At 35.6% G+C, this 24,538-nt stretch overlaps 1 protein-coding gene and 1 long non-coding RNA gene across 2 annotated transcripts; both read left to right on the top strand.

Annotated features, from left to right (window-relative positions):
* Positions 1-13,966: 13,966 nt before the first annotated feature.
* LOC149194027 (uncharacterized) lies at positions 13,967-24,088 on the top strand. Its single transcript, XR_016254492.1, has 2 exons — positions 13,967-16,192; positions 23,831-24,088. It is a non-coding gene; the product is annotated as an uncharacterized LOC149194027 (long non-coding RNA).
* LOC149194028 (uncharacterized) lies at positions 18,622-20,193 on the top strand. The gene is made up of 3 exons (XM_089406178.1): positions 18,622-18,691; positions 19,726-19,821; positions 20,025-20,193. The coding sequence occupies exons 1-3, from the start codon at positions 18,624-18,626 to the stop codon at positions 20,191-20,193; spliced, it is 333 nt and encodes a 110-aa protein (XP_089262304.1). The 5' UTR covers positions 18,622-18,623.
* Positions 24,089-24,538: the final 450 nt, after the last annotated feature.

The raw sequence follows: 24,538 nt of genomic DNA, 5'->3' as shown, positions 1-24,538 counted from the left end.
AGGTTACTAGTGATTTTGCGTGATAATGTGTCTCTCAGTATGTGTAAGTATTTTTGGAAAGGTGGACCCCATTTTTGCAACCACCTCTTGGAAGTTGGGTCATCCATAGTAACTCTTGGCTCATGTTTACCCTGGTGAGGTTGTGAAAGTGGGTAAGTGTGATGTAGGGTGTTAGAGAGATTTATTATAGCAAGGTTCCAACAATGGACCTTGGGATAAATGCAAATTGTTATGTATGCATCTCAATTTATCATGCATCTATGTCTATGGTTTATGATTATTGCTACTATATCTATGTGTATGATGGTGTTACAATTTTTGTTATTCATTCATGTACTAGTATGTTCTTCATATTATTATGTGTCGTGATAATCTAGATTGAGTTGTACAGATGAATACCTCACCAGAAGTAAATGGAGGTAATGTTTTGATTATGTTTTTATCTCATCTAACAATGATATGTTTTAGGAAAGAGAATCCAAGAGATGAAAAGCAAAGTGGTTGAGTACAATTATGACTCTCCATAAAGGCCAAAGAAGAGCTTAGTGGGATAGGAGAAATTAATTCAGTTGTAGGGAGACGGAAACTCTCCTAATTTAGCAGGTTCATTGAGGAGTTTGAGGGTTGATATAGTGAAGAGTGGAATATCCTTGAGTACACAAGATTAAGGGCTACCATGCATGGATTTTATTCTAGCTGTAATTCCAGGGGACATCATCATCATCATCACTAGCATCAGTATAGGAAAAGTGAGGAGTACTTTCCAGAAGAGTTCAATAAATCCAAGCCTCCTACTTTTAATGGTGCAAAAACTAAATCGGAAGATGTCGAAGCATGACTACTTGGAATGAGAACATTTTTTCAACCTCATAATTACTAAGAGAATATTAAGGCCAAGATAACTAATTTAAATCTCAAGGGAAAAGTACATATTTGGTGGGAGGATGTCAAGCGTGTCAGAGGTATCGATGAAGAGAAGCTAACTTGGGAAGAATTTGAAATTAATTTAAGAAAAAAGTACATGTTGGAGAGGTATTACGATGGAAAGACCAAGGAGTTATATGAGCTCAAGATGGGTTCCATATGATATGAGGATTATATAACCATATTTTTAGAGTTGCTGAGATATGTTCCCTACATTATGGATGTGAAAGAAAAGGTCCAGAGGTTCATTAGTGGATTTCCATTATCATTCAATTATGTTATGAAACCAGCTCACAAAAAGATAGAAAAGAAAGATAAACGCTAAAGAATTCAACCTCTTTTAGGGGGAAACCTCCTTTACATTACACAAATGAACAAATCTTGGATGATAAAAATGACAAGACCTCCTTCCTATATATAGGAGTCTAAGGTGTCATAATATAATCAGAGCTGACATATCAATAATAATGTAAGGGCACAACAATAACAATAGTGGGCTTTTATGGGGCACAATAATAAAAATATGGGGACTAGATGGGCACAACAATATAATAAGGGGGTTGCTATAATAAAAATAAGTGGTAACACTAGTAGTATAGGGACCTAACATACCCCTCTCCTTCAAAAAGTGCTGTCCTCAACACTTTAGTAGTTCTGGATGCTTATGTATAAAATTATCGTCCTCCCATGTGGAATCTTCAGCGGGTAACTTCTTCCACTTGATGAGATACTCTGAAATTGATCGATTTTGTAGCTCTTGATTTCTTGTTTCTGTGACTGCTTCAGGTTCCAATATGATTTTTCTTCCTCATCAAGTTTTGGTAATATTATTTGAACTGGGATCTTCTACAACTTTTGAATGAGTGGCCACACTTCTTCTTCATTTTTCCATTCATCCCTTGCTTCGTTTATCAAATCTAGTTGTATAATAGAAATAACACAAAACAATGCTTCCACATCCTCATCCTTTCCTGAGAATGCATCTGCAACAACATTTTTCTTCCCCTTTTTTGTAGATTATTTCATATTCATAACCCAACATATTTGTGACCCATTTTTTCTGTTCTTCTGAAGATAATCTTTGTTCTAAAACGTATTTAAGGCTACCATGATCTATTTTTAACTTGAAGTGTTTTCTCATTAGGTAAGGTTGCCATTTCTTAGGTGCATGTAGTATTGCCAACATTTCCTTATCATAAATAAATTGCTTGAGGGACATTTGTTTGTATGGATGTAGCCATAAAAATACCCAATTGCCTACATCAAAACTTCTTTCAGTGCGATGTTGATCTTCATGTTGTTTCATTCGCTTCTGCACCAAAGTGGCGCTATCCTTTAAAACTTGGAGAACTTGTTGTTGATGCTCGATGTGATCTTTCATTGATTGAACCTTTTTCTTCTTGATATGTCCTTCTATATTGAGAGTTTGAGGAGTGGTAATTTCTGCCAATGCATTACAAGATATGGTTGGATTCATTTCTTGATACTCGATTTGATCTTTAACTTCTTGAACATTTTTCTTCTTGACATGTCCTTCTATATTGCGAGTTTGAGGAGTGGTAATTGTTTCCAATGCTTTACAAGATATGGTCGGATTCATTTCTTCTTTATCTATGGTTGGTTCCTGGTTTATATCCTCTTCTTTTGGTGTTTCTTGATCCTTTTCTTCCTCCTCTCACAATCTATGTAAAATAATTTCTTCTCAACACACTTATGACCTTTAATGTACTTTCTATTACAATTCTAACAAATCCCTTTTGCTCTTTCTTCTTCCAATTGTTGTGGTGTCAACCTTGTAGGTTATGGAAGGCTAGGCAAAACAACACTTCCATATTTATAGCTATGAGGGGTAGACTTCATTGTTGCCATAATTTTGCTTTCCACTTTTCTTGCCAACCTGTATGCCTTCTCTAATGAATTAGGTTCCCAAAGGAGAACATGATGTTGGATGTTATATTTTAAAGTCCCTATGAAGACATTGATCCTCTACTTCTCTAGAATATCATTTACCCTTATATTCAATTCTTGAAAGTCCTCAATGTGCTCTTCCATTGAACCCCTTTGTTTGCGATTTATCAATTGGATAAAGAAGGTTTTTTTTTGTGTATCCTCATAATGTGCTATCATTTTCTCCATGAAAATTGACCACGTGACAAGTGGTTTACGAGAACAAAGCCCTTTATACCCTAAAAATTGATTCATTTCTCAATATAAAGATTCCATACATACATTTTGTAATAGTTGTACCTCATGTAGATCAAAATATTGCTCCATATGTAGTATCCAATTTAACAGATATTTGCCATCAAACTTCCTCATATTGTTTTCTTGATTTTAGTAGCTCGATCTTAAAATGAGTGTAAATCTATAATTTTGGATCTTTAAGTTCTGAAATATTAGCCTTTGATATCGCTCTGAGTCCTCTTTCTAACCCTACAAGTGTGATCACAATTGGATTCCCAAAGAAAGAGTTATTCCCAATTTGCTACGATGACATACTTATAGATTGGTTCAATAGATTGAACTTGTATGACATGCCACGTGTCACTGTTTCAACTTTAGGTTCTGAAGCTGATACCAAAAACACTATATTTTTCTTCTTTCTATCACTTCTTATGAAATTTGAATCATATTCTCTGAGAGAGAGTTATGACAATTTACCTATTTGAGATGTAATTTGGGGGTTTGCAGAAATCCTAAATTCGTTAATCATATCTCCGACAATATAGTGATACAAGATTTTCAATTTAGACCCGAGGTTCAAAACGAATTCTTCTCAAATGGGTTTTTTTTTTTTTTATCTTTCGAAACATCGTGGAAAAAAATGTTATAGCGAAAATTCCATGAAGACCTATTTGGAGCAGTGAAACCCTATAATCCAAAGCTCTGATACCAAATGTTATGAATCTAGCTCACATAAAGATAGAAAAGAAAGATAAACTCCTTATAATTCACACTCTTCGAGGGGGAAACCTACTTTACATTACACAAATGAACAATTCTTGGATGATACAAATGACAAGGCCTCCTTTCTCTATATAGGAGTCTAAGGTGTCATAATATAATCAAAGCTGACATAACAATAATAATGTAAGGGCACAACAATAACAATAGTGGGCTTCTCTGGGGCACAATAATAACAATATGGGGACTACATGGGCACAACAATATAATAAGGGGGTTGTTATAATAACAATAAGGGGTAACACTAGTAGTGTAGGGACCTAACAAATTACTAGGTTGAGTACGATGAGAGCCCTCATGGGAGGAAGCCATCACAAAATTGAATCATTGTTATGAAAAATCAAAGCACAAGCACAAGTTTAAGAAAATTAGTTAGAAGAATATGAGAAAGTGGCTAAAAAAGTGCGAAAGAACTCAGGATGCAAGTGAAAATAAAAATGTGGCCTAATGCAAATGAGAAAGGACATGGATTTCAACATATGGAGAGCATAATAAAGTGGTAGAGCACCATTGGGGTGTTGAATTTTTGGTAGAGATCATGGCACGAAGGATTTTCATGGTAGTAGGCTTGAAATTTATAGTGCTAAGAAGGTGTAGAAATTTGGGTATGTAGGTCACAACATTCCTAGGATCAATGCAGCAAATGATAACAAATAGGAATACCACTAGGAATCCATCATTGAAATGGAAGGTAAAATTTATGATCAAGTTATTTCTCTTTTTATTGACCCTAGATGAAATTATAGCTATAGTAATCCTAACCTGGTGGATACATCTTGTTTAGATAACGAAATACATGCAAAGTGTCAGTTGGTGTAGTTAGCTACAAGGACTAAGGGAAGAGTTCATCATTCGGTGAAGCCTTGTGCATTTGAGCTTAATCACATGCCTACATTAGCCTACTTGAATGTGTGTCCTTCAGGTTCATATAGCATGCTCTTGCGCATGGATCGATTATTTATTCATATGACCAAGGTAGATTCTTATGAGAGGGCCATCGATTTCATATATGGGGCTGGAGAAAACAGAGTTTTGGAAGGAATGCAAAAGCCTTATTTGGTGAGGTTGGTTACATGATCCAAATGGATCCTAGAAAAACCCCTCTAAGTCTTCAAAATATTCTAAAGATCAAAACTATTGCAAAATAAGAACTCTTAGAAATAGCGGATAACAATATCGGAAGGCAAAAACATGAAGAAAACAGTGAAATAAGGCCTTTCGGAGGATTAAAATAACTTTGCACAGGAGTCGTCGAATTTGGCTGATCAATGGTCTAGATCCAATCGGCATATTACAATCGATGATGGCAGGCAGAGGCTATCGGAGGCATCCATATCATTATTGCGATAGTGATTAGCGGGGTCGACAAGAACCGTCGATCAAGTGCGCAGATCGTCGGCCCAGGTTAACTCGTGATATCGCAATCGGTGATTACAGAGGAGTGCTTACAAAAGCTCGAGGGTCTATGCGATATGTGATTGTGATCAATCACATCACAATATCGCATCAAAGCTATGCAAAGGAGCGAGGCCGATAACAACTGTGATTGCGATAGCCAGACCCAATAAAATTATGAACGATATTTGATATATTTTGAGATCCGGAAATCAAGGTTTTCCTTTGTATTTCATGTTTTCGTTAAATAAAAGAAATACAAAAGATAAAGCACTAATGTGATGAAACTATACCCGAAAGGGTTTATTAATCCTGTTATATATTATTTCAAGTCCAATATGAGCCATTTTGCGGGATTTCGATGTTTTAATATATTTTTCAAATACAAAGGGAAATCACAAAACAAGTGGGATTTTAGGCGGGCCATAGGCGGTAAGTGGTTCTGTCCAGGCTCCACTCGAGCCCATACACTGGCTGCCATGTGTCTAGGTATCGAAGAGAGAAAACCACCCTTTTTAGGTGGTGAACTCTCATACACATGAGCCGCTTGAAATGAACCTCAATCTTTGGATCTAGATCTCTCAGATCAACGGTGGAGATGTGATAAGCAATATAAAGGTGGACTCGGTAGGAGTTATAAGGCGGAATTTATAATATTTCAAATCTGATAAATGAGAGATCAAAATATTTTCACATTTTTACGTGTATTTCTCTGTGCAAATAGAAAACGACCATTTTTGGGACTTCAAAGGCATCGATGGTCCATTCTGTTACAAAACAGTTGGCCACCATCCCTGAAGGCATTTAGCAATGATTGCTAACACTCAGAGGGGGATTCGAGTAGATAGAAGCTAGGAACTAGAGAGCCCGAGAAGAGGAAATGAACAAACAACACCGATTGGCTTTAAAATCACAGAAGACAGAAGACAAAGACAAGCAGTGCTGAGACAGAGAGAAAACAGAGATAGAGAGTCAGTAAGGAGAGTCTATGTACTCAAAAAGACTTGGGGGATCCAAGTCAAGCCTTGTTGTTTTGTATCTGTTGTGTGAGACTCAAATTGAGCTCACTTTTGTAAAACTCTACTTTCGAAGACATAATAGAGAGGTCACCACTAAAGGCTAGACCAGGAGACGTAGCCCAAGAGTTTTGGGTGAACTCCTTGATTAAACTTGTTGTGTTATGTATGTTGTCTATTATGTTTCTTTAACTGCTTCATTGTCTATGTTATTCAGAATCTTATCAATCCATTGCACTAAGTACTATAGGCAAATCCATGCACATGCTTCTGTAATACCTTAATAATTGTCTAAGATCTCATTATCAGATCAAGTGGTATCAGAGCTTTAGGTTTTCTAAGGTTAGACAAGCTTGTGCTGGATTGTTGAATGATAACTAGATCAAAGCTCAAATTAGGAGAAGGAGAACTGGTTGAGGCTAATCTAGAAATTGGAAGAGTCTATCCTAGGAGGAAAATGGCAGAACAAGTCTCATCGGAATCAAACTCTCAATTCATGGAAATTTTCATGACCATGAGAGCCATGGTGGAAGAGATGTATCCATAATTTAAGAAGGGTCGAGGTGCAAGTACTTCAACCTCCAAAAATGGCAAAGGAATAGAGGAACCTCTTCTAGATGACCATTTAGAAGGCAAAGGGAAAAGGGAAGAGCCTCCTCCATTAACACCTCCTTCTAGACCTAAAAATAAAAAGAAGAAAACATATTTGATTAAATTAGATGTAAAATTTGATTTGCGAATATATGATGGAGAATTAAATGCAGAAAAGCTAGATAGCTAGATTAGATAGATTGATGTATACTGTAGGGTGTAAAACATCGATTTGAAGAGGAGAAATATTCAGCTAGCCAACCTTCACCTTGGAGGAATTGCCCTAGTGTGGTGGGAAGGTAGGACACAAGCTGATTTGAAGAAACATGGTAAAATTCTTTCTACCTAGAGTGAATTTGTTTCTACCATTAAAAAACAATTATATCCACTAGCTTATATGCAGCAAGCAATGATGAGTTGGCAAACTCTTCGCCAGTTAAACGGGCAAAGTGTACAAAGCTATACCAAGGAATTTAGAAAAAGAACTTTAATTCTAGGAATTTCTCTAGACTCACCTAAATTTTTTTTGATGTATATAGGTGGTCTACATAGCTATTTGAGGCACACCATTCTCATGTTTAATCCTTCTAGCATAGATGAGGTACCAGTTTAGCCTACACATCTGGACGCTAGAGGCAAGAATGTGAACCCAGAGATTGGGGGATCATCAAAACCCACTGCAAGCAAGAAGAAGGAAAATAAGAAGAAAAAATGGAAGGAGAGGAAGACAAATACTGTACAGAAAGACAAACCTTCATGCACTCACTGCAAGAAGGATGGGCATGATGATGAACACCACTGGTATATGCATCAGGAGCTGAAACCGTAAGAAGAAGAAGATGGATGCTGCTATTCAGAAAGACTTGGGGTCAGACTCAGGTGATGAAACAACAATCACAACCACAGGTATAAAAGGTAAAAATTCTAAATCATCTACTAGTAATTCTACACAATCCATTGATAATGAAGAAAATGAGAGGAAAAGACATGATATTTTTCATATTAGAGTTATTTTAAAGCATCAAAATATTGATACTTTATTTGATAGTTGATCACAAGTAAACTTGATTTCTGAAGCAATTGTAAAGAAGTTGGGACTACTAACAACACCTCACAAGAAGCCATATCCATTAGGTTGGGTGTGTGATAAAGCAAATCTACAAGTGACTAGACAATGTAAACTTAGGTTTTCTTTTGGATCAACATTTGTAGATGAGGTTGAGTTAGATATAGTTCTCTTGGATATATGTGGTATTGTTTTAACAAGTCCTTACTTGTATGATAGAAAAGCCATTTTCTGTAGAACTAAAAATAAGTATCAACTCACAAAAGATGGAATAGAATATATTGTAAGAGCTCATCAGCTAAAAAATAACTACACTCTCATAGACTCAGGGGATGAAAAGAATTGTAAATTCATGCAAGCAATTTTTACTAATGGTTGTAAAGACAAAAAACCCTAATAAAACCAATGCATTTGAAGGCTGTGATGCTAAACATAAAGCTGATTTAGATAAAGTTGTTTCAGAATATGATATCCTATTTCAAGAACCTAAAGGTCTGCCACCTAAAAGGGAAATAGTACATCATATTCATTTGTAGCAAGATGCTCCATTGCCTAACATCGGAATGTACAGGTTATCTACTTTAGAGAATGCAAAGATTAAGAAGTAGGTACAGGAGCTACTCGATAAAGGGTTCATAAGGCCAAGCACATCACCATGTGGATCTCCAATTGTGTTGGTGAGAAAGAAAGATGGTTCGTGGAGGATGTGCATTGATTACAGAGCACTGAATAAAATAACAATCAATAATCGTTATCCTCTTCCTTGCATTGATGATCTATTAGATCAGTTGATAGGAGTAGTGTTGGGCAATTTAATTGCTTAAATTTCTTTCATTAAATTATCAACCAGGGATACTCGTAAGCTTGTGATGATGCCAACAAAATATATGCAGGAGTAGGAAACTAACTCTATGTCTAACTAAATGATTTCTGATTCAATATAATATGCAAGGCAAGAGGCTCCTAATTGAGGAGGTCCTGGTTGTCCTTCCCTAGAGTATTATAGATTGAAAAGAAATCATTGATTACATAAAACTAGAAACTTGAAATAAAGACAAGAGAATGAATTTTAATTGTTGTCCAAATTCAAATAGAGAGAGAGACTAACTTAGTCCCTTGATTGTCCCCTTGTATACTGATCCAAACTAAACTAACACTCATTCATAAGCATAAGAAATGAAATAAATTGAAACCTAAAAACAAAAGAATAAATTTCAATTATCATGCAACTCAAATAGAGACAGAGCCTGTTAGACCCTTGGTTGTCCCCTCATACGATGATAAGATTTTAATTTAAAACTCATTCATCAATCGCAAAAAAATCTTCAAACATCTAGGTAATTAAATGAAATAAGATCTATTATGAAATAAAATGTTTCTTTTATCCTTTTAGAGTGAGCTAAATTCTCTTAAGAACAAAGTGACAAATTATTCGATATACTACATTAAGACAATTTATATCTAAAACTATAGAATGGAAATTTATGTAAAATGAAGCTTTATTCTATTCCATCATAAGTTGGATACATGCTCCAAGAGTCCTTTTTTTGGAATGGAGGAGGTGCTCATATTTATACAAAAATTTTAGCAACTAACTCGTTAATGCGGATCCACTAATCCCTCATATGGTTACAACCAATATGAGACACATATTCCTTTATCCATGATTTTTCTCCATGAGATATGCTTGACCCCTATCCAAAATCTCCAAATCTTCAAGAGAATTCGAATTTGAGTCTTGGAGGCCACATAAGAGTATCTTGGAACCTTGCAAATCACGTACACATGTCACCAAACTCATTCCAACTTTAGGTATAAGAAAATACATGTTATTTTTCTAACTTTTAATCATTAATTCACTTTAAATGCATAAAAAAAATAACTTTGGAAAATGAAACTATGAACCCATATGGTCATGGAAATATAATGATAATGTGATGAAATGAGGTGACAAAATGAGGATAAAGGTGAAAATGGGGTGAAAATGTATGCTAATTTGGCGGCCCAACATACCCCCCAACTTAAGTTATTGCATGTCCTCATGCAATCCATTGCATTGATTTACATTAATCATGATTTGATCTTTTGAATTGTCTTCCTTTTATATGAAATTTGGTTGATGTTAATTCTTAGTCCATCTTCACATAATCATTTGCCAGCTTTGTTCCTTTTTCAAAGTGTCATTTTGAAAAATATTTGATTGCAACATATTAATTTGGCTGGTTCTTATGTGGCAACCAACTTTTATTAGTATTGGTTCTTGTGTAAAAATACTTTTGTTATTTTTTTGTTGCATCAAAATATTTTGAAAACATTTAATCAACCATTCGTTCTATGATCATCATTTGCAAAACATGTAACGTTTTGAATCATAATGCAATAGTAGTTGTTTGGAAAAGTATGTTGGTTAGGATGGCATGTGTATAACGGACATATATGACATATGAAAGGTGATATATGTGAATATGAGGTATGAACATGAATTCCCCTTCCAACTAGAGATATGACAATATGAAAAAGGAAGTGAGGAACTTTCCAAAGTCACAATTTTAAGCATTTTAAGGAATTGCATGACTAAAAATTAGAAATCCACATACCTTCACTTACCCCAATGTACATGTGTTGTGCACGCTGAAGAGTGTGGTTGTTGATGCTGTTGGATCATGGAGTATGTAAACAAGGGAATTTGGATATTCTTTTGAGTTCTTTTTTCTAATGATAAGGGTTGAATCTTTATCGCTGTTATGACAAATTGATCTACTGCAAACTATTGGAATGATGTAGTCTTCAATCAATACAACACCCAATGGTACAATTCTAATCATGCGAATAAATGTGTCGATGTCAAGCATGAAGAGAAGTCGTTGGATTACCAACCATTGATGCATGTCATTAACCAATGCGAGGAAACTCACCATCAATGTCAATGAGTGCCAAGGTACCTAAGTACATCTTGCAAAGGGTGAATAGATGAGCTGAAGTCAAGCCACTTGCAAGATCCAACGATCAAGGGAAATTGGTGTATTCCCATGATTACTGGCGAGAGAGCTTGTCATTAAGGCATACAAGCCTCAAGGTACTACTAAGGAATCTAGCCTTGAACCTAGATAATCTGCCGATGTCGATAGGCCAAGACTTGTTAGAAGGGAGGCCTTAAGGAATCCTCCATCAGCTAACTCGAGCATGAAACAATAATTTTGAAGGATTATGGATGAGAAATTTTGTAGTGGATCAAGGTTTATTTGGAAAAATGAAAAGGAAATGGAATGAATCAGTTTTGTAGAGGAGATGAATGTTTTTATTGATGTGTTACAGGTTAGTGAAAGTGAGGCAAGAAAATCACCGTGAAGGAGAATTTATTGACTAAAAAAGTTAGAATGCAATGAGGGTTTTATTTACTAAAAATGGAGGAATACAATGATGAATGTAAAGGGAAATTAAGAGAATGTTTTATTGACTGAAGAAGCATGGATGCAATGGAGACACTGGCATATGAAAGGCTTGCAAGTGATGGATCTGATCTGACATCATGTGCTCATGCATTGATGTTTCATCTTTGTTGTTGCTTTGATCATTTTCTTGTGAAAGAAATGTCATCTTTGAGAGGCTGATGTGATGGATATTATGACACCCCCTTGGCTTACCCAAAAGCATGTTTTCATGCTTGAAATGGGGTCTTTAAAAGACACTATTTGCTTGTGGTTGTTTGTTTATCTTCCTCAAACCTGCAAAAAATTAGTACTTTTTCTGCAATGAAATGTAAGTTTATCATAATAGAGAGGTGATAAATCTCTCTATTTATGACATTTACAAAAAGAAACTGAGAATTGGTACTAATGAAACAAATTCATGAAAGAAAAACCAAAAAAAAATTTACATGTCTTGAAACTAAAACTAGTGCCTCATTTTACCTGTTATGTCTTGTCAGCAATTTCTTCATTCTTGAACTATTTAAAACTCTTCTTAAAGTTTTATCATTCTTTATATCTCGTTGATATCTTTCCAACGATGCTTGAATCGTCGAAATCCGATGTCTTATGAGAAAATTGTGCTTACTTGAAATTTGGGTGAAACAATGAAGATTATCATAAGGTTTCTTAGTTGCAGGATTGCACCCTTCCTGAAGCTAAAAATATTATCTATCTTCTTTGGCTGAGCCATGACATAAAATTTTCCAGTTTGTGATGTCATTGGCTTCTGTACCTGCAAGGCTCAAAGAAACATGATCATGCAAAAATAATTTATGAAACAAAAATGCATGTATACATGATTCAATATTCCATCTACAGGATTCTCTTCAAGGCAATTTGTAAACCAATAATCCTGTAGATGAAGCACCCTTATCGTTCTTCTTTTTGATCCATTTTCAGTGTTGAAAAATGAGCTAGCAGATGGAGAGTGACTGTGTAATAGTGATGTGGTAGTGGATGACATGGCAAATGGATGATGTGACATATTGACTGATGATGTGGCAGTGAATGTGCAATATTGGTCAATGTTGTGCTGCCATGTGGTGGCAAAATTGTTGTTTAATTAATGTTGTTTCAAAATTGAATAATAATTAACAAATACCATCCCTACAAGATTTGAACTCATGACCTTCGTTATGTCATTTGAATGACTTACCAATAAGTCACAAGTCACATTCATGAATTTAATGTAATTTAGGAAATTTTAATTATTCTAAAATGAAAATTGAAACAACAATTTTACAAGTAGCCAATCTAAATCCAAGATTTCTAGGAAATATGATTCAAATATATTTGCCAAATCATTTTTCATATCTTTTAAATTCATCCTTTGCAAGATTCTTAGGAAAATGAAATTCCAAAATATTTGCCAAATTATTTTTCATATCTTTTGAATTCATCATTTCCAAGATTTTTAGGAAAATGGAATTCCAAAATATTTGTCAAATTATTTTTCATGTATTTTAACTCATCCATTTTGCCTATAAAGTGGATTTTTTAACCAATTTTTATTCCATAAAAGTTGGGAAATGTTTATGATTTTTTTTATATATTTTTTTTGTTGCAGGTTGTAAGCATGGAGAAAATCTCATCTTTGTAGTAGGAAATTTTTTTTAATAACTAATATCTTTTTTTTGTTATTTATTTATTAAATTTTTTGTCAATTTTTAAAAATTTATTGGTTGATTTTTTTCTCTGTAGCTTGGCAACACTACTAGATGGCTGGCCATGGCTTGGTGGCTCAGCCAATGGATGGTCGTAGCCTTGGCTATTGGCTACATTTAATTGAAAAAACCATTTTTTTTTACGCAACCTCACAAATAACACTCCAAAGAACCTTGAAAGTATCTCAAATGGTTACGAATTTTGCAAAAATATCTCATGTCAAACATAATTCACCCCGTTCTAAGAAGAACCCATGTTTTATATTTTTCATAATCGTTTTCATTTGGTCACAAATGCATTTTAAAATTGACATTTTTAACTGCTGGGTGAAATTCGTTTTGTCTTTTTTAAATCAGGACAATGAACAACTATCTTTCATTTTTTCAAAATCACACATAACATTTGCAACAATTTGTTTCCTTGGTTTCCATGAATTTTTATTTGTTTACTTTATTCTCATTTCTATTTTTGTGTTTTTATTGATTTTTATTATTTTTAAAAGAAACAAATAATGAAAGAGAACTTTTTTTTTAACAAAAGATATACTAACATGAAATTTTTTTTCTGATCCTCCAGGTCACACAAAGTGTAGGAGGGGAGCATACTTATGAATTCTTTATGTAATTGAAATCTGAAATTTGAAAAGAAATATAAGAATAATTTAATTTCAAACCCAAATTTTGACTCTCTAAACTCCACTTGTTACGCCGTAAGGCGTTTCCTTTTGAAATCAACTTTCCTCTTGGGTTACGTGTACATTTCTGAGCCTTTGATTTAAGTGTTAGACGATGAAAATAATCTTAGCCATCCAATTGATTAGACCCGTATATGATGCAACCCAGCGGTTCGACGGTTGCCCTCGCTTGCCGCTACGCTACTTCCAGGTGCTTCTCCGTGTGGAGACCTTGCACTTGCCCTCGCTCTGGATTTGGTTTCAGGCTGGCTGTTCTGGGCGGTCTTCGTATTTTTCCTCTGCGTATTTACTCCACTGGGAGATTCGTTCGCTGCATCGGGGAGACAAGCATTGGTGCTGAGCGGGGGAAGGGACAGAGATGGAGATCCCCAGCACAGAGAATGCTTTCTCAGAGTGGTTGAATCAGGGGAGGCAGCAGTGGAGGCCTGCCCCTTGGAATCCGTCCATTACTGTCCTTGCGAAGATCCACGACGGAGTAGCCATTTCACCAGAGAAAGAAATGTTTACAGACGGAGTAGCCATTTCACCAGAGAAAGAAATGTTTACAGAGAGAGGCACTGCCCTCCTCAAGATCAAAATCTCCCGATGTCATTTTGCTGTCTGCCAAAAATCATGCATCAAAGACTTGACTCAATCTTGGGTACTGCAGAATAGCTTAATTTAAAATCTGTTATTAAATCTTGCTGTTTGATTAAACCTGCATGGTAGATATGGCATAGCAATATGCCCCATAACAAGATTGCAGATCGGAAAGGGCATCAGGGCTGGATGAAGGCAGAAGGACCTTACTTCATATTTCCAGGTGGTGGCACCATGTTTCCCGATGGAGCAATACAATACATTCAGAAGCTGAAACAATATTTACCTATAAGTGGTGGAACCATCAGGACAGCTTTGGATGTTGGCTGTGGGGTTTGAACTTTCTCCCTTTCTCTTCTCCTTAATGTATTGTTTTTGAAGCACCTTTGCAATCTAATTTGTAAATGTACTAGTAGAGCCACGACCCATGAGGGGTTAAGACCTTGACACTTCTGGAGTTGAAAAACAAAATGGCGAGGTTGTAGTGATCGATGATAGAGAAGTGAGAGGAGACAATGAAGATGAGGTAGGATGGGATTTAAAAGATTTGAAGCTACCTGCAGATGCCTAAGCTGTGAATGTTGCAGCTACAACTCATAATGTCATTAGTTACGCCATCACCTTGTATGCCAGTAATTCAAATCTGGATACAGAAAATCTTTTCTCGCAGGTGAGAATGCAGCTGCCCGTAACATTAATATGGCGATGCAGCTCTCAACAACTTGGTATTAAGAATTTCACTCCATTAAAAGTTAAAACCTTTGTTTTTGGATCTTTACATGGGCAGCCATACCTTCCTGCATTTGTTTCTTCTCTGTGGTCTTCTTAGCAATAGAGGGAGGCTGGAGTGAGACTGCTAGCTCAAATTTCAGAGGTCCATGAGCTTTGATATTTAAACTTTTTTTTATTAGATGAGAAACTTAGACTAGCTTACAAAGCCACAGCAGATGGGAAGTTTAGTGAAATTTCTTACCATCTTGCACACAATTCCAGTTATTGATGTAGATTCCGTTTAGGAAGTTGAGAAGGTGAAGAAATTGATTGGAATTGCTAAAGAATGTGTTCTGGGTCTTCAAATGGAGGTCAAGAGGAAGTTAAGGATCATACTGTCGAACAGCAAGAGCTTGCAGCCTATTTTACTCATTGCAACCTTCAAAAAGTCCATTTGAGGTTGGCTTTGCCGAATGCCATAGGTGTTTGCCAGGGAACTTGTACAGCTGCTAACTTGGTTTGATAACTGCTGGCAAATGAGCCTGCTGCAAACCATGCAACAAAGGCACAAGAAGTTCTGCAGGCATGTGGGAGGCAGTTGCAGGATGCTAAAAACACTGAATTATGACTTCAGAAATCTTTTTGTTGTTTTTGCAGCAACTTTTGCACCTGTATACTGTGGTCAGAAGTATGTGTCCTTTCCATATTGTGCACCACACTTTATTCCAATCATAAAGGGAAATCTATGTGCTATATGTGAGCTTGCAGTTGTGTTCTGGGTCTTCAGATGCAGGTCAAGGGAAAGGAAGTTAAGGATGATATTGTTCAACAGAAAGAGCTCGCAGTTTATTTTAGTCATAGCAACCTTCAAAAATTCCATTTGAGGTTGGCTTTGCTGAATACCATGGGTGTTTGTTATAAAGGAGGGAGCTTCAGTACAACAGCTAACTTTGCTTGATGACTATTGGAAAGTGAACCCCTGCAAACCATTCAACAAAGGTACAAGTTCTGCAGGCATGCGAGAAGCAGCTGCAGGATGCCAAAAAACTGAATTATGACTTTGACTTCAGAAAGCCTTTTGTTGGTGGTGCAGCAACTTTTACACCTATATACCATGGTCAGTCAGAAGGATGTGTCCTGTCCATATTGTACAACATGCTTTGTTCCAGTCATACAAGGAAATCTCTGCCCTATATGTGAGCTTGCCATTGTGGGTTCCAATGCTTCTGGGTGCTGAATGTGCATCTTTATTTCAAGAAATTTCATCACCCATGCATATTTCCATATCAGTATTGCACTCTACCTTTGAGAACCATGTTGAGAGATATGGCAGGACAATCACTAAAAAGTCTTGGACAAACTTGAGGGTCTTCTTAAGAGATTGGAGGAGGCTGTTTAGTGATCACTGAAATGACAGTAGAAGTAAAACTTTCCATGTTTTTTCATTGTTTACAATTTGAAATTCCAGTCTGTGTTTTTGCTTCCCTTTCTCAGTCTCAGACAACGAAAAGTGCCAGTAATTTAGCTTTAGGTCTGGAGAATTTTTTATAGACCCCCCTGGGTGTTAATCCTATCTTTATCGTGCAAGTGTTCTATTGGTTTGTCTGAGTAGAAACAGGCACTAGGGTCTTATTATTCAACATCAGAAAGCAATGTAATTGTTTGAATGCTTTTTCATATGTAGGCCCTGTCCAAATCGGAACTGCTCAAATTGCCCTGTTGGACTGGGCATGGTATTGAACCAGCCTGCTGACCAGACCGGTACCTAACCAGTACAAACTGGCCCTAACTGACTGGACAGGAGACTTAAATTTTTATGAAATTTCTGAATGAATTTTCTTGTACATGCACAACAGACTTAGGTTTATTATTTTGATGATGACTATAGATGCACAGTAAACAGTTGTGAAGTTTTCTTAATGCATGGAAATCACAATCCTCTCTTAATTATGACTCGAGAGTCAAAATTTATATCTCTGAAGTTGTTATGTCTTCGAATGAAAACTATTGACAAAATGCTTAAAAGAATTGGTTTGCATCTACATAACAACATTCATGTCTGTACTTGTATGTTGGTCATAGTGCTTTAGATTTGAGTTGCTATCTTTGTTTACACAGGTATTCTAAGTTCAGAACATAACCATCACTTTTACACCAAAAAGACTTGGAAATTTTACAGCCAGCTGTTTGTGCTACATGCACTTGAAAAGGTGTCATTTATTTGCTGAAACCAAGGCATCTTTTAATGCAATTGACTCGCAAGGAAATTTATGTCACAATTTAGATTTGAATTATTTGTATATTTATCTGTTTATATGCTGAAAATTTAGTAGTGGGGTATACTGTAATACTGTATTCACGCTGCCTGGGAAACTTACACCCAATTTGAACCCAAAATAACTATTTTCTGAATGCATACAAGTGGTCTGAGTTTTCCTTCAGGACAGCCACAAGGACAAGTGTTTTTCCATATTAAATCTTAAAGTGATTTTTTCATTAAAAACTAATCATTTTATGTATTTTTTTCAACTCTGGTTCATTGATTCTGTTTCCTGTTTGAAACCCAGTTAGATAGCTGGCCAGTTCAAAGCCCGGTTCCTGTTTTTAAGACCATACTTCAATCCCATGCAATTTTTAAGATCTCTATCCATTAATATTTAACTGTTTTAATTGCATAGCTGGTTTTCAAATGGTGTTTTGGACAAGAGAATATTAATGGCAATATAGGAAACTCTGATAGAATGTAATGACTGAACAATGTGCTAGGAGCAGAAGTTCAGTGAAATGTTGATTAATGGGTTTGAAAATATGATAGGAAAATAGAAACACATGGAGGATGATGAAAAAAAGTGAGTGGTGTGTTAAATGTTGTTAATTAGCACTTTTGTTATTGACATGGATATGTTGGCATATTTGGATGTTGTAATATTGAATGGAGAAGACTACATTATTTTACAAATTTCTGAGCTGGTTGGTGGAGAAGTGATGATTAGATTAATGGAAAAACAAAACAATGTGTGAGGAATAGTTAAGTGAAGTACTGACATTAATGGGTTTGAGAATACATTAGGAAAATTCAAATGCATGGAGGATGATGAACAAACTTGGACTGGTGTTTAATATGTTGTTAACTGCAATTTTTGTTGTTTTCCTTTGCATGCCAACTTTTTGTCTTTAAAATGCTGAATATTCTCTAGCAATGGAAGAGAATATGAAATTTCAATTCCTCCAAAGTGAGATTTACTACATAAAATTAGAAATTTCAGTGCTTGGATTAATATGCCCTGGATCACCATTCTGGACAAGAGATGATTAATGTCAAAAGGTTATTAAGGAACAATGTAGGAAGAGAAGTCTAATGAAGCACTGATATTAGTGTTTTTAAAAAAATGACAGGAAAATGCAGATGCATGGAGGATGATGAACCAAGTTAGGAGTGGCATGTAATATGTTATTCAACTACTACTTTTGTTATTGACATGAATGATGGGGCACTCAACATTTTATGGCTAATGGTAATAATGATTTAATGTGTTGCAAAATACCAAATGTTGACTCTCACTGTTGCAGTGATTAAAGTACAGTGTTACAGAAACCAAATTGAATTCGATCCAAGGTAACTTTTTTGCTGCATTCTTGTTGGTTTCTCTATATGTTGGTAGAATCACAGGGAGAGTAACCAATATGAAATGATGTGCATTGGTATTGAAATAATACTTGGCCTTAATTGGCCAGTGTTGGAGATGGTGCAAGTAATTACAAAGTCGGGCAAATTGACCTGAAAGAAATAGGTGAAGATTACTTGTTTGATTATGATTTCAATATGCAGTTGGCTTTTAAAAATCATAACAAGGTAATGATGTTAAGCAGAAACAACAGTTGGTGGCTTGAAGTAGATGGGATGTGTCATGCTAGGAGTAGCAATTTGATCAAATATATTCCAAACATTTTCAATGACACCAGATAGGGATGTTACAACCTAGAACGTACATGCAGTGATAGTTTGTCGCCTAAATTGGTTAAGTCAATTTATGGCAATTCTGATATTTATCTTGCTTCACCCAAAGCTCCTTATCCTGTGGAGCTTGTCCAAGAAAATCCTTATCAGTTTTCTGAGATTTTAATGTTGCATTTTCTGTCTTACTATTTGCTTAGACTTAAAATCAAATTTCATATTAGCTTTTAGTCTATAAACTGTCGAAGATACTCTGGAATTTAATATGGAAATGAGATTCCCTACATAAAAGAGGAAAATTTAGTGCTTTAATTAATATACTCTAGTTCACCTTTTGCAACAAGTGACGATTAATTTCAAATCAAGGTTCTAGTTAAGTTTGGTTGGCTCTTGGAACAACATCTCAAGTACCATAAGATGGGAATATTTGCTGCCCATGGATTTCCTTGGTTTGTTTCATCTTTTGATGGGAGAGTGCAAGCAAGAACACGTCTATACAATTTGAATAGTATGTACTTGCATTATGGTGAATTCTCTCTGGTTATCAAGGTGCTCCGGGAACTAGGGCATCTTCAGATTTACATGATATTTAACTATTTTCTAGAGAGATCAGGGGACTCTGGGCACAAGTTTAATAGGATGGTGATGATGGCAATATCATTGAATATTCTATGACTAGAAATGTGATTTGGCAGGTGTGAGGCCTTCTCTTCTTACCCTCGAACATATGATTTTATTCATGCAATTGGCATTGAATCTCTAATAAGAGATCTGAGTAGAGGTGGAAACAGGTGCCTTTCTGATCCTCCATTTGTCTTTTGGGTTTTCTTCAGATTCCTGAACCTATCACTTTATATTGTTTATATTCATGAACCTTGGTCTAAAGAATGATATCTCTCCTCCTCTGTGATAGGCATTCTTCAATCATCATTTTTAGTTCCATGTTAAAGTTCATGTGTTACTTACTCATTGGTTTTGGATTTTATGCTTACAGATGTAGTCTTGTTGATTTGATGATTGAAATGGATAGAATTCTCGGCCTGAAGGAACTGTTGTTGTTCGGGATACTCCTAAGGTCATTGATAGGGTTGCAAAGATTGCAAGTGCAATACGTTGTAGTACAAAAGTTTATGACACTGACACTGAGGTATCTAATGTTCTAAAAAGTCTCATTGTGATATCCACTAACAGAAGGCACGGGTCTAAAAATTGTTTAGTTTGAGTTTGTGAGCAGGATGTGAAATGGTTCAATTTGTTTCTGCATGGTTGTTTTTTATTTTTTTTACAAAGATAGCCCTTCAATTGCTTGCATATTATGAGTTTCTTATGGATTCCACAATCTCCCCTGTTTAGCTACTGTACCTTCAGCTAATACATAGTCATTTGAAAAAGATGTACCTTCAACTCCCGTATCTATTTTTTCACCAACTTTATGACTGCAATCACAGGAAAAATTAATCAACATAAAACATCTCCCCATGACTCTGAAAATGTGTGGAGTTGTTACAGCCAATTCACACTTCCGAGTGTTAGTTAAATTAAGGTGAATGAGACTAAAGAATTCCTGCCCTTTGAACCAGAAGTTGTTAAGTTTTGTTATGGATAATTTTTAGTAACATCCATGACACACATATGCCGTTATTTTTTAACTTAATCTCCACTATGTTTAACTTATTGTTGGAGGCAATCCTGAATGGAAAGAGAAGGAGGTACTGATGAGACTTGGTCACTAATTCCCAGTGTACTTAAACCAAACATGTATAGAAATGGATTTTTATATTTTGTATCCCACCCACCTAATTATGAATATATCATGTACGACTTGGTCAACAATGATCACTCAGATCCTGCCCCATAGAAAAATAATTCCATTGCACTGACTGAACTAAAAGATTGGCCCTCCCACTCAATAAGTTGAGATACTCCAAGAGTGCTTGATGAATCTGATTTTATACCTTACTCTTCAAAACAAACAGTATGTGGAAGTAGAATTATAAGTCAAGCAAATTGATAAAATGTGTGTAATGAACCTCATAGCTATCCCCTTTCTCCAATACCTTCACATAACAAATTTGCAATTTGCCTGTTTCAGACATAATCAACCTTTGAATGCCTAATGATTCCTGCTGTGTTGGCAATCCTTCCAAATCATAATCAAATACTTGGAGACAAAACTTTTGGCTTGAGTCACATGATGATGATAGTGCTTTCAACCTGCCCTGAAGAGTCTCATACTTTGTGGAAGGTTCTCCCATTCCAGCACAGTTCTGACGTCTAATCCTTTTATCAGCAGCCATCATGGCAGACAAAGATCTCAAATCTAGCCTACTTGTGCTCCATCCTGATCATAAGGACACCAAAAGAGAAGACAACATGTTAATTGCAAGTCAACGAGTCATAAGAAGTGCTTTCAAAAACAATCTAACACATTTTTATTGATTTCGACAATCAAGTATATTACGCAGACCATAACATAAAACATTTAATTCTTCATCTCAAAATAGTCATAATAACATGAAACAAAATCCTTGACAACGGATATGACACTACTTTGTTTTTTTACGTAAGATTGCAGCTAAGAAAACATGTTTTTTTGAAAGATTGCAACTAAGAAAATATGGCAAATACAACAATTACAAGGGAAACCACAAAGCACACAAACACTTCTAAGTGATTTTAGTACCGGAGAAAGGGAATTTTCAGAACCTAAGGAACTAAAGGATGTTTCTTCACATAAGACAAATCATAGCAGCAGCAATCAGTGCCATGTCAGCAACAGCAGAAGCATTAATTATTAATCTGCAGGCTAACAAGTAGCACTGCCCAATACAGCCATTGGAAATTCAATACCAGAAACAGGGACCTTTCATGAGGGAGAAGGTGGCGTTATTCTTCCGAATAGCTAGAAAACTAAAAAATCAAGGCTAACTAATTAGAACTCACAAAATAAATAAAATGGTGAATATTGTTGTAAATAAGTTTCCCCGACTAGCGGGGTCAATCACTTCAAACAATTTATAAATGGATGATGAGTATCTTGGGGAAAAAACAAAGGTAATTGACACAAAGGTGTATGAAAGTTTCGTGTAACAGACAAGAGTATATGGCCTTCCCACAAGCTACAATAAGTTCTACCTTGTTAACAGTAGTAGCAATTTTAATGTGCGGGTTAAAAAGTAGAGCTTCCCATTCCAGAGAGTTTGGAGATTCAATACAAGGAACGCAACAAATTTCAACGGGTACAAGCCTCAAGGTAGCATTACTCTATGGGCTAGTCAGAAACACTAAAAATTCAGTATTGGCTAATCAACAGCCACAAAATTCATAAAATGACAAAAATTGATGTGAACGAGTCTAGGCCGGGCCGTGAAGAAAATCATTTCAAACAGCAATAAAATAGGATTACAAATATCAGGGGGCAATAATGGAGGTAATCAACACCAAATACCACCAAAGGGTCATGCAAGAAACAGTAATACACATACGATGGCCATTAACCCACGCGGCTACAGTTTGGATCTTGTGCTCGGAGGGTGACTGTGATTGTCTAGGCTAATATACAACTAGATTCTTGTTCCTGTTACTAAAAACTAATGCAATCACACCTACCGGTGCCTACAGTGTCATGAAGCCTGGCTAGACATAAACAAAAATTCCATTCTCAATAACAAGACTACCTTACAAACCCAATCGGTGCCACAAAGAAGATGACCCATGTATCATAGATCAAGCAAAACTATAACAACATGTACTCTTTCAATACAGTGTCATGAAGCCAGACTAGGCATAAATAGAAATTCCATTCACAATAACAAGACAACCTTATACCCAATAGCTGGCCAGTTCAAAGCCCGGTTCCTGTTTTTAAGACCATACTTCAATCCCATGCAATTTTTAAGATCTCTATCCATTAATATTTAACTGTTTTAATTGCATAGCTGGTTTTCAAATGGTGTTTTGGACAAGAGAATATTAATGGCAATATAGGAAACTCTGATAGAATGTAATGACTGAACAATGTGCTAGGAGCAGAAGTTCAGTGAAATGATGATTAATGGGTTTGAAAATATGATAGGAAAATAGAAACACATGGAGGATGATGAAAAAAAGTGAGTGGTGTGTTAAATGTTGTTAATTAGCACTTTTGTTATTGACATGGATATGTTGGCATATTTGGATTCTGTAATATTGAATGGAGAAGACTACATTATTTTACAAATTTCTGACCTAGTTGGTGGAGAAGTGATGATTAGATTAATGGAAAAACAAAACAATGTGTGAGGAATAGTTAAGTGAAGTACTGACATTAATGGGTTTGAGAATACATTAGGAAAATTCAAATGCATGGAGGATGATGAACAAACTTGGACTGGTGTTTAATATGTTGTTAACTACAATTTTTGTTGTTTTCCTTTGCATGCCAACTTTTTGTCTTTAAAATGCTGAATATTCTCTAGCAATGGAAGAGAATATGAAATTTCAATTCCTCCAAAGTGAGATTTACCACATAAAATCAGAAATTTCAGTGCTTGGATTAATATGCCCTGGATCACCATTCTGGACAAGAGATGATTAATGTCAAAAGGTTATTAAGGAACAATGTAGGAAGAGAAGTCTAATGAAGCACTGATATTAGTGTTTTTAAAAAAATGACAGGAAAATGAAGATGCATGGAGGATGATGAACCAAGTTAGGAGTGGCATGTAATATGTTATTCAACTACTACTTTTGTTATTGACATGAATGATGGGGCACTCAACATTTTATGGCTAATGGTAATAATGATTTAATGTGTTGCAGAATACCAAATGTTGACTCTCACTGTTGCAGTGATTAAAGTACAGTGTTACAGAAACCAAATTGAATTCGATCCAAGGTAACTTTTTTGCTGCATTCTTGTTGGTTTCTCTATATGTTGGTAGAATCACAGGGAGAGTAACCAATATGAAATGATGTGCATTGGTATTGAAATAATAATTGGCCTTAATTGGCCAGTGTTGGTGATGGTGCAAGTAATTACAAAGTCGGGCAAATTGACCTGAAAGAAATAGGTGAAGATTACTTGTTTGATTATGATTTCAATGTGTGGTTGGCTTTTAAAAATCATAACAAGGTAATGATGTTAAGCAGAAACAACAGTTGGTGGCTTGAAGTAGATGGGATGTGTCATGCTGGGAGTAGCAATTTGATCAAATATATTCCAAACTTTTTCAATGACACCAGATAGGGATGTTACAGACTAGAACGTACATGCAGTGATAGTTTGTCGCCTAAATTGGTTAAGTCAATTTATGGCAATTCTGATATTTATCTTGCTTCACCCAAAGCTCCTTATCCTGTGGAGCTTGTCCAAGAAAATCCTTATCAGTTTTCTGAGATTTTAATGTTGCATTTTCTGTCTTACTATTTGCTTAGACTTAAAATCAAATTTCATATTAGCTTTTAGTCTATAAACTGTCGAAGATACTCTGGAATTTAATATGGAAATGAGATTCCCTACATAAAAGA

This window comes from Pinus tabuliformis, chromosome 2_2 (genome assembly GCF_031772625.1).
Source record: "Pinus tabuliformis cultivar Carrire ecotype Pingquan chromosome 2_2, CPIR1, whole genome shotgun sequence".
NCBI lineage: Eukaryota > Viridiplantae > Streptophyta > Pinopsida > Pinales > Pinaceae > Pinus > Pinus tabuliformis.
Note: the sequence above shows the minus strand (reverse complement) of the source record. Positions and strands in the feature narration are given on the sequence as shown.

What these genes read in the sequence shown, in the direction of transcription:
- LOC149194028 (XM_089406178.1), top strand. Translation starts at nt 18,624, where the DNA reads ATGTTGACTCTCACTGTTGCAGTGATTAAAGTACAGTGTTACAGAAAC. An exon ending in CAAATTGAATTCGATCCAAG is followed by an intron (nt 18,692 to 19,725) that starts GTAACTTTTTTG and finishes GTGATTTGGCAG; the next exon opens with GTGTGAGGCCTTCTCTTCTT. An exon ending in CTGAGTAGAGGTGGAAACAG is followed by an intron (nt 19,822 to 20,024) that starts GTGCCTTTCTGA and finishes TTATGCTTACAG; the next exon opens with ATGTAGTCTTGTTGATTTGA.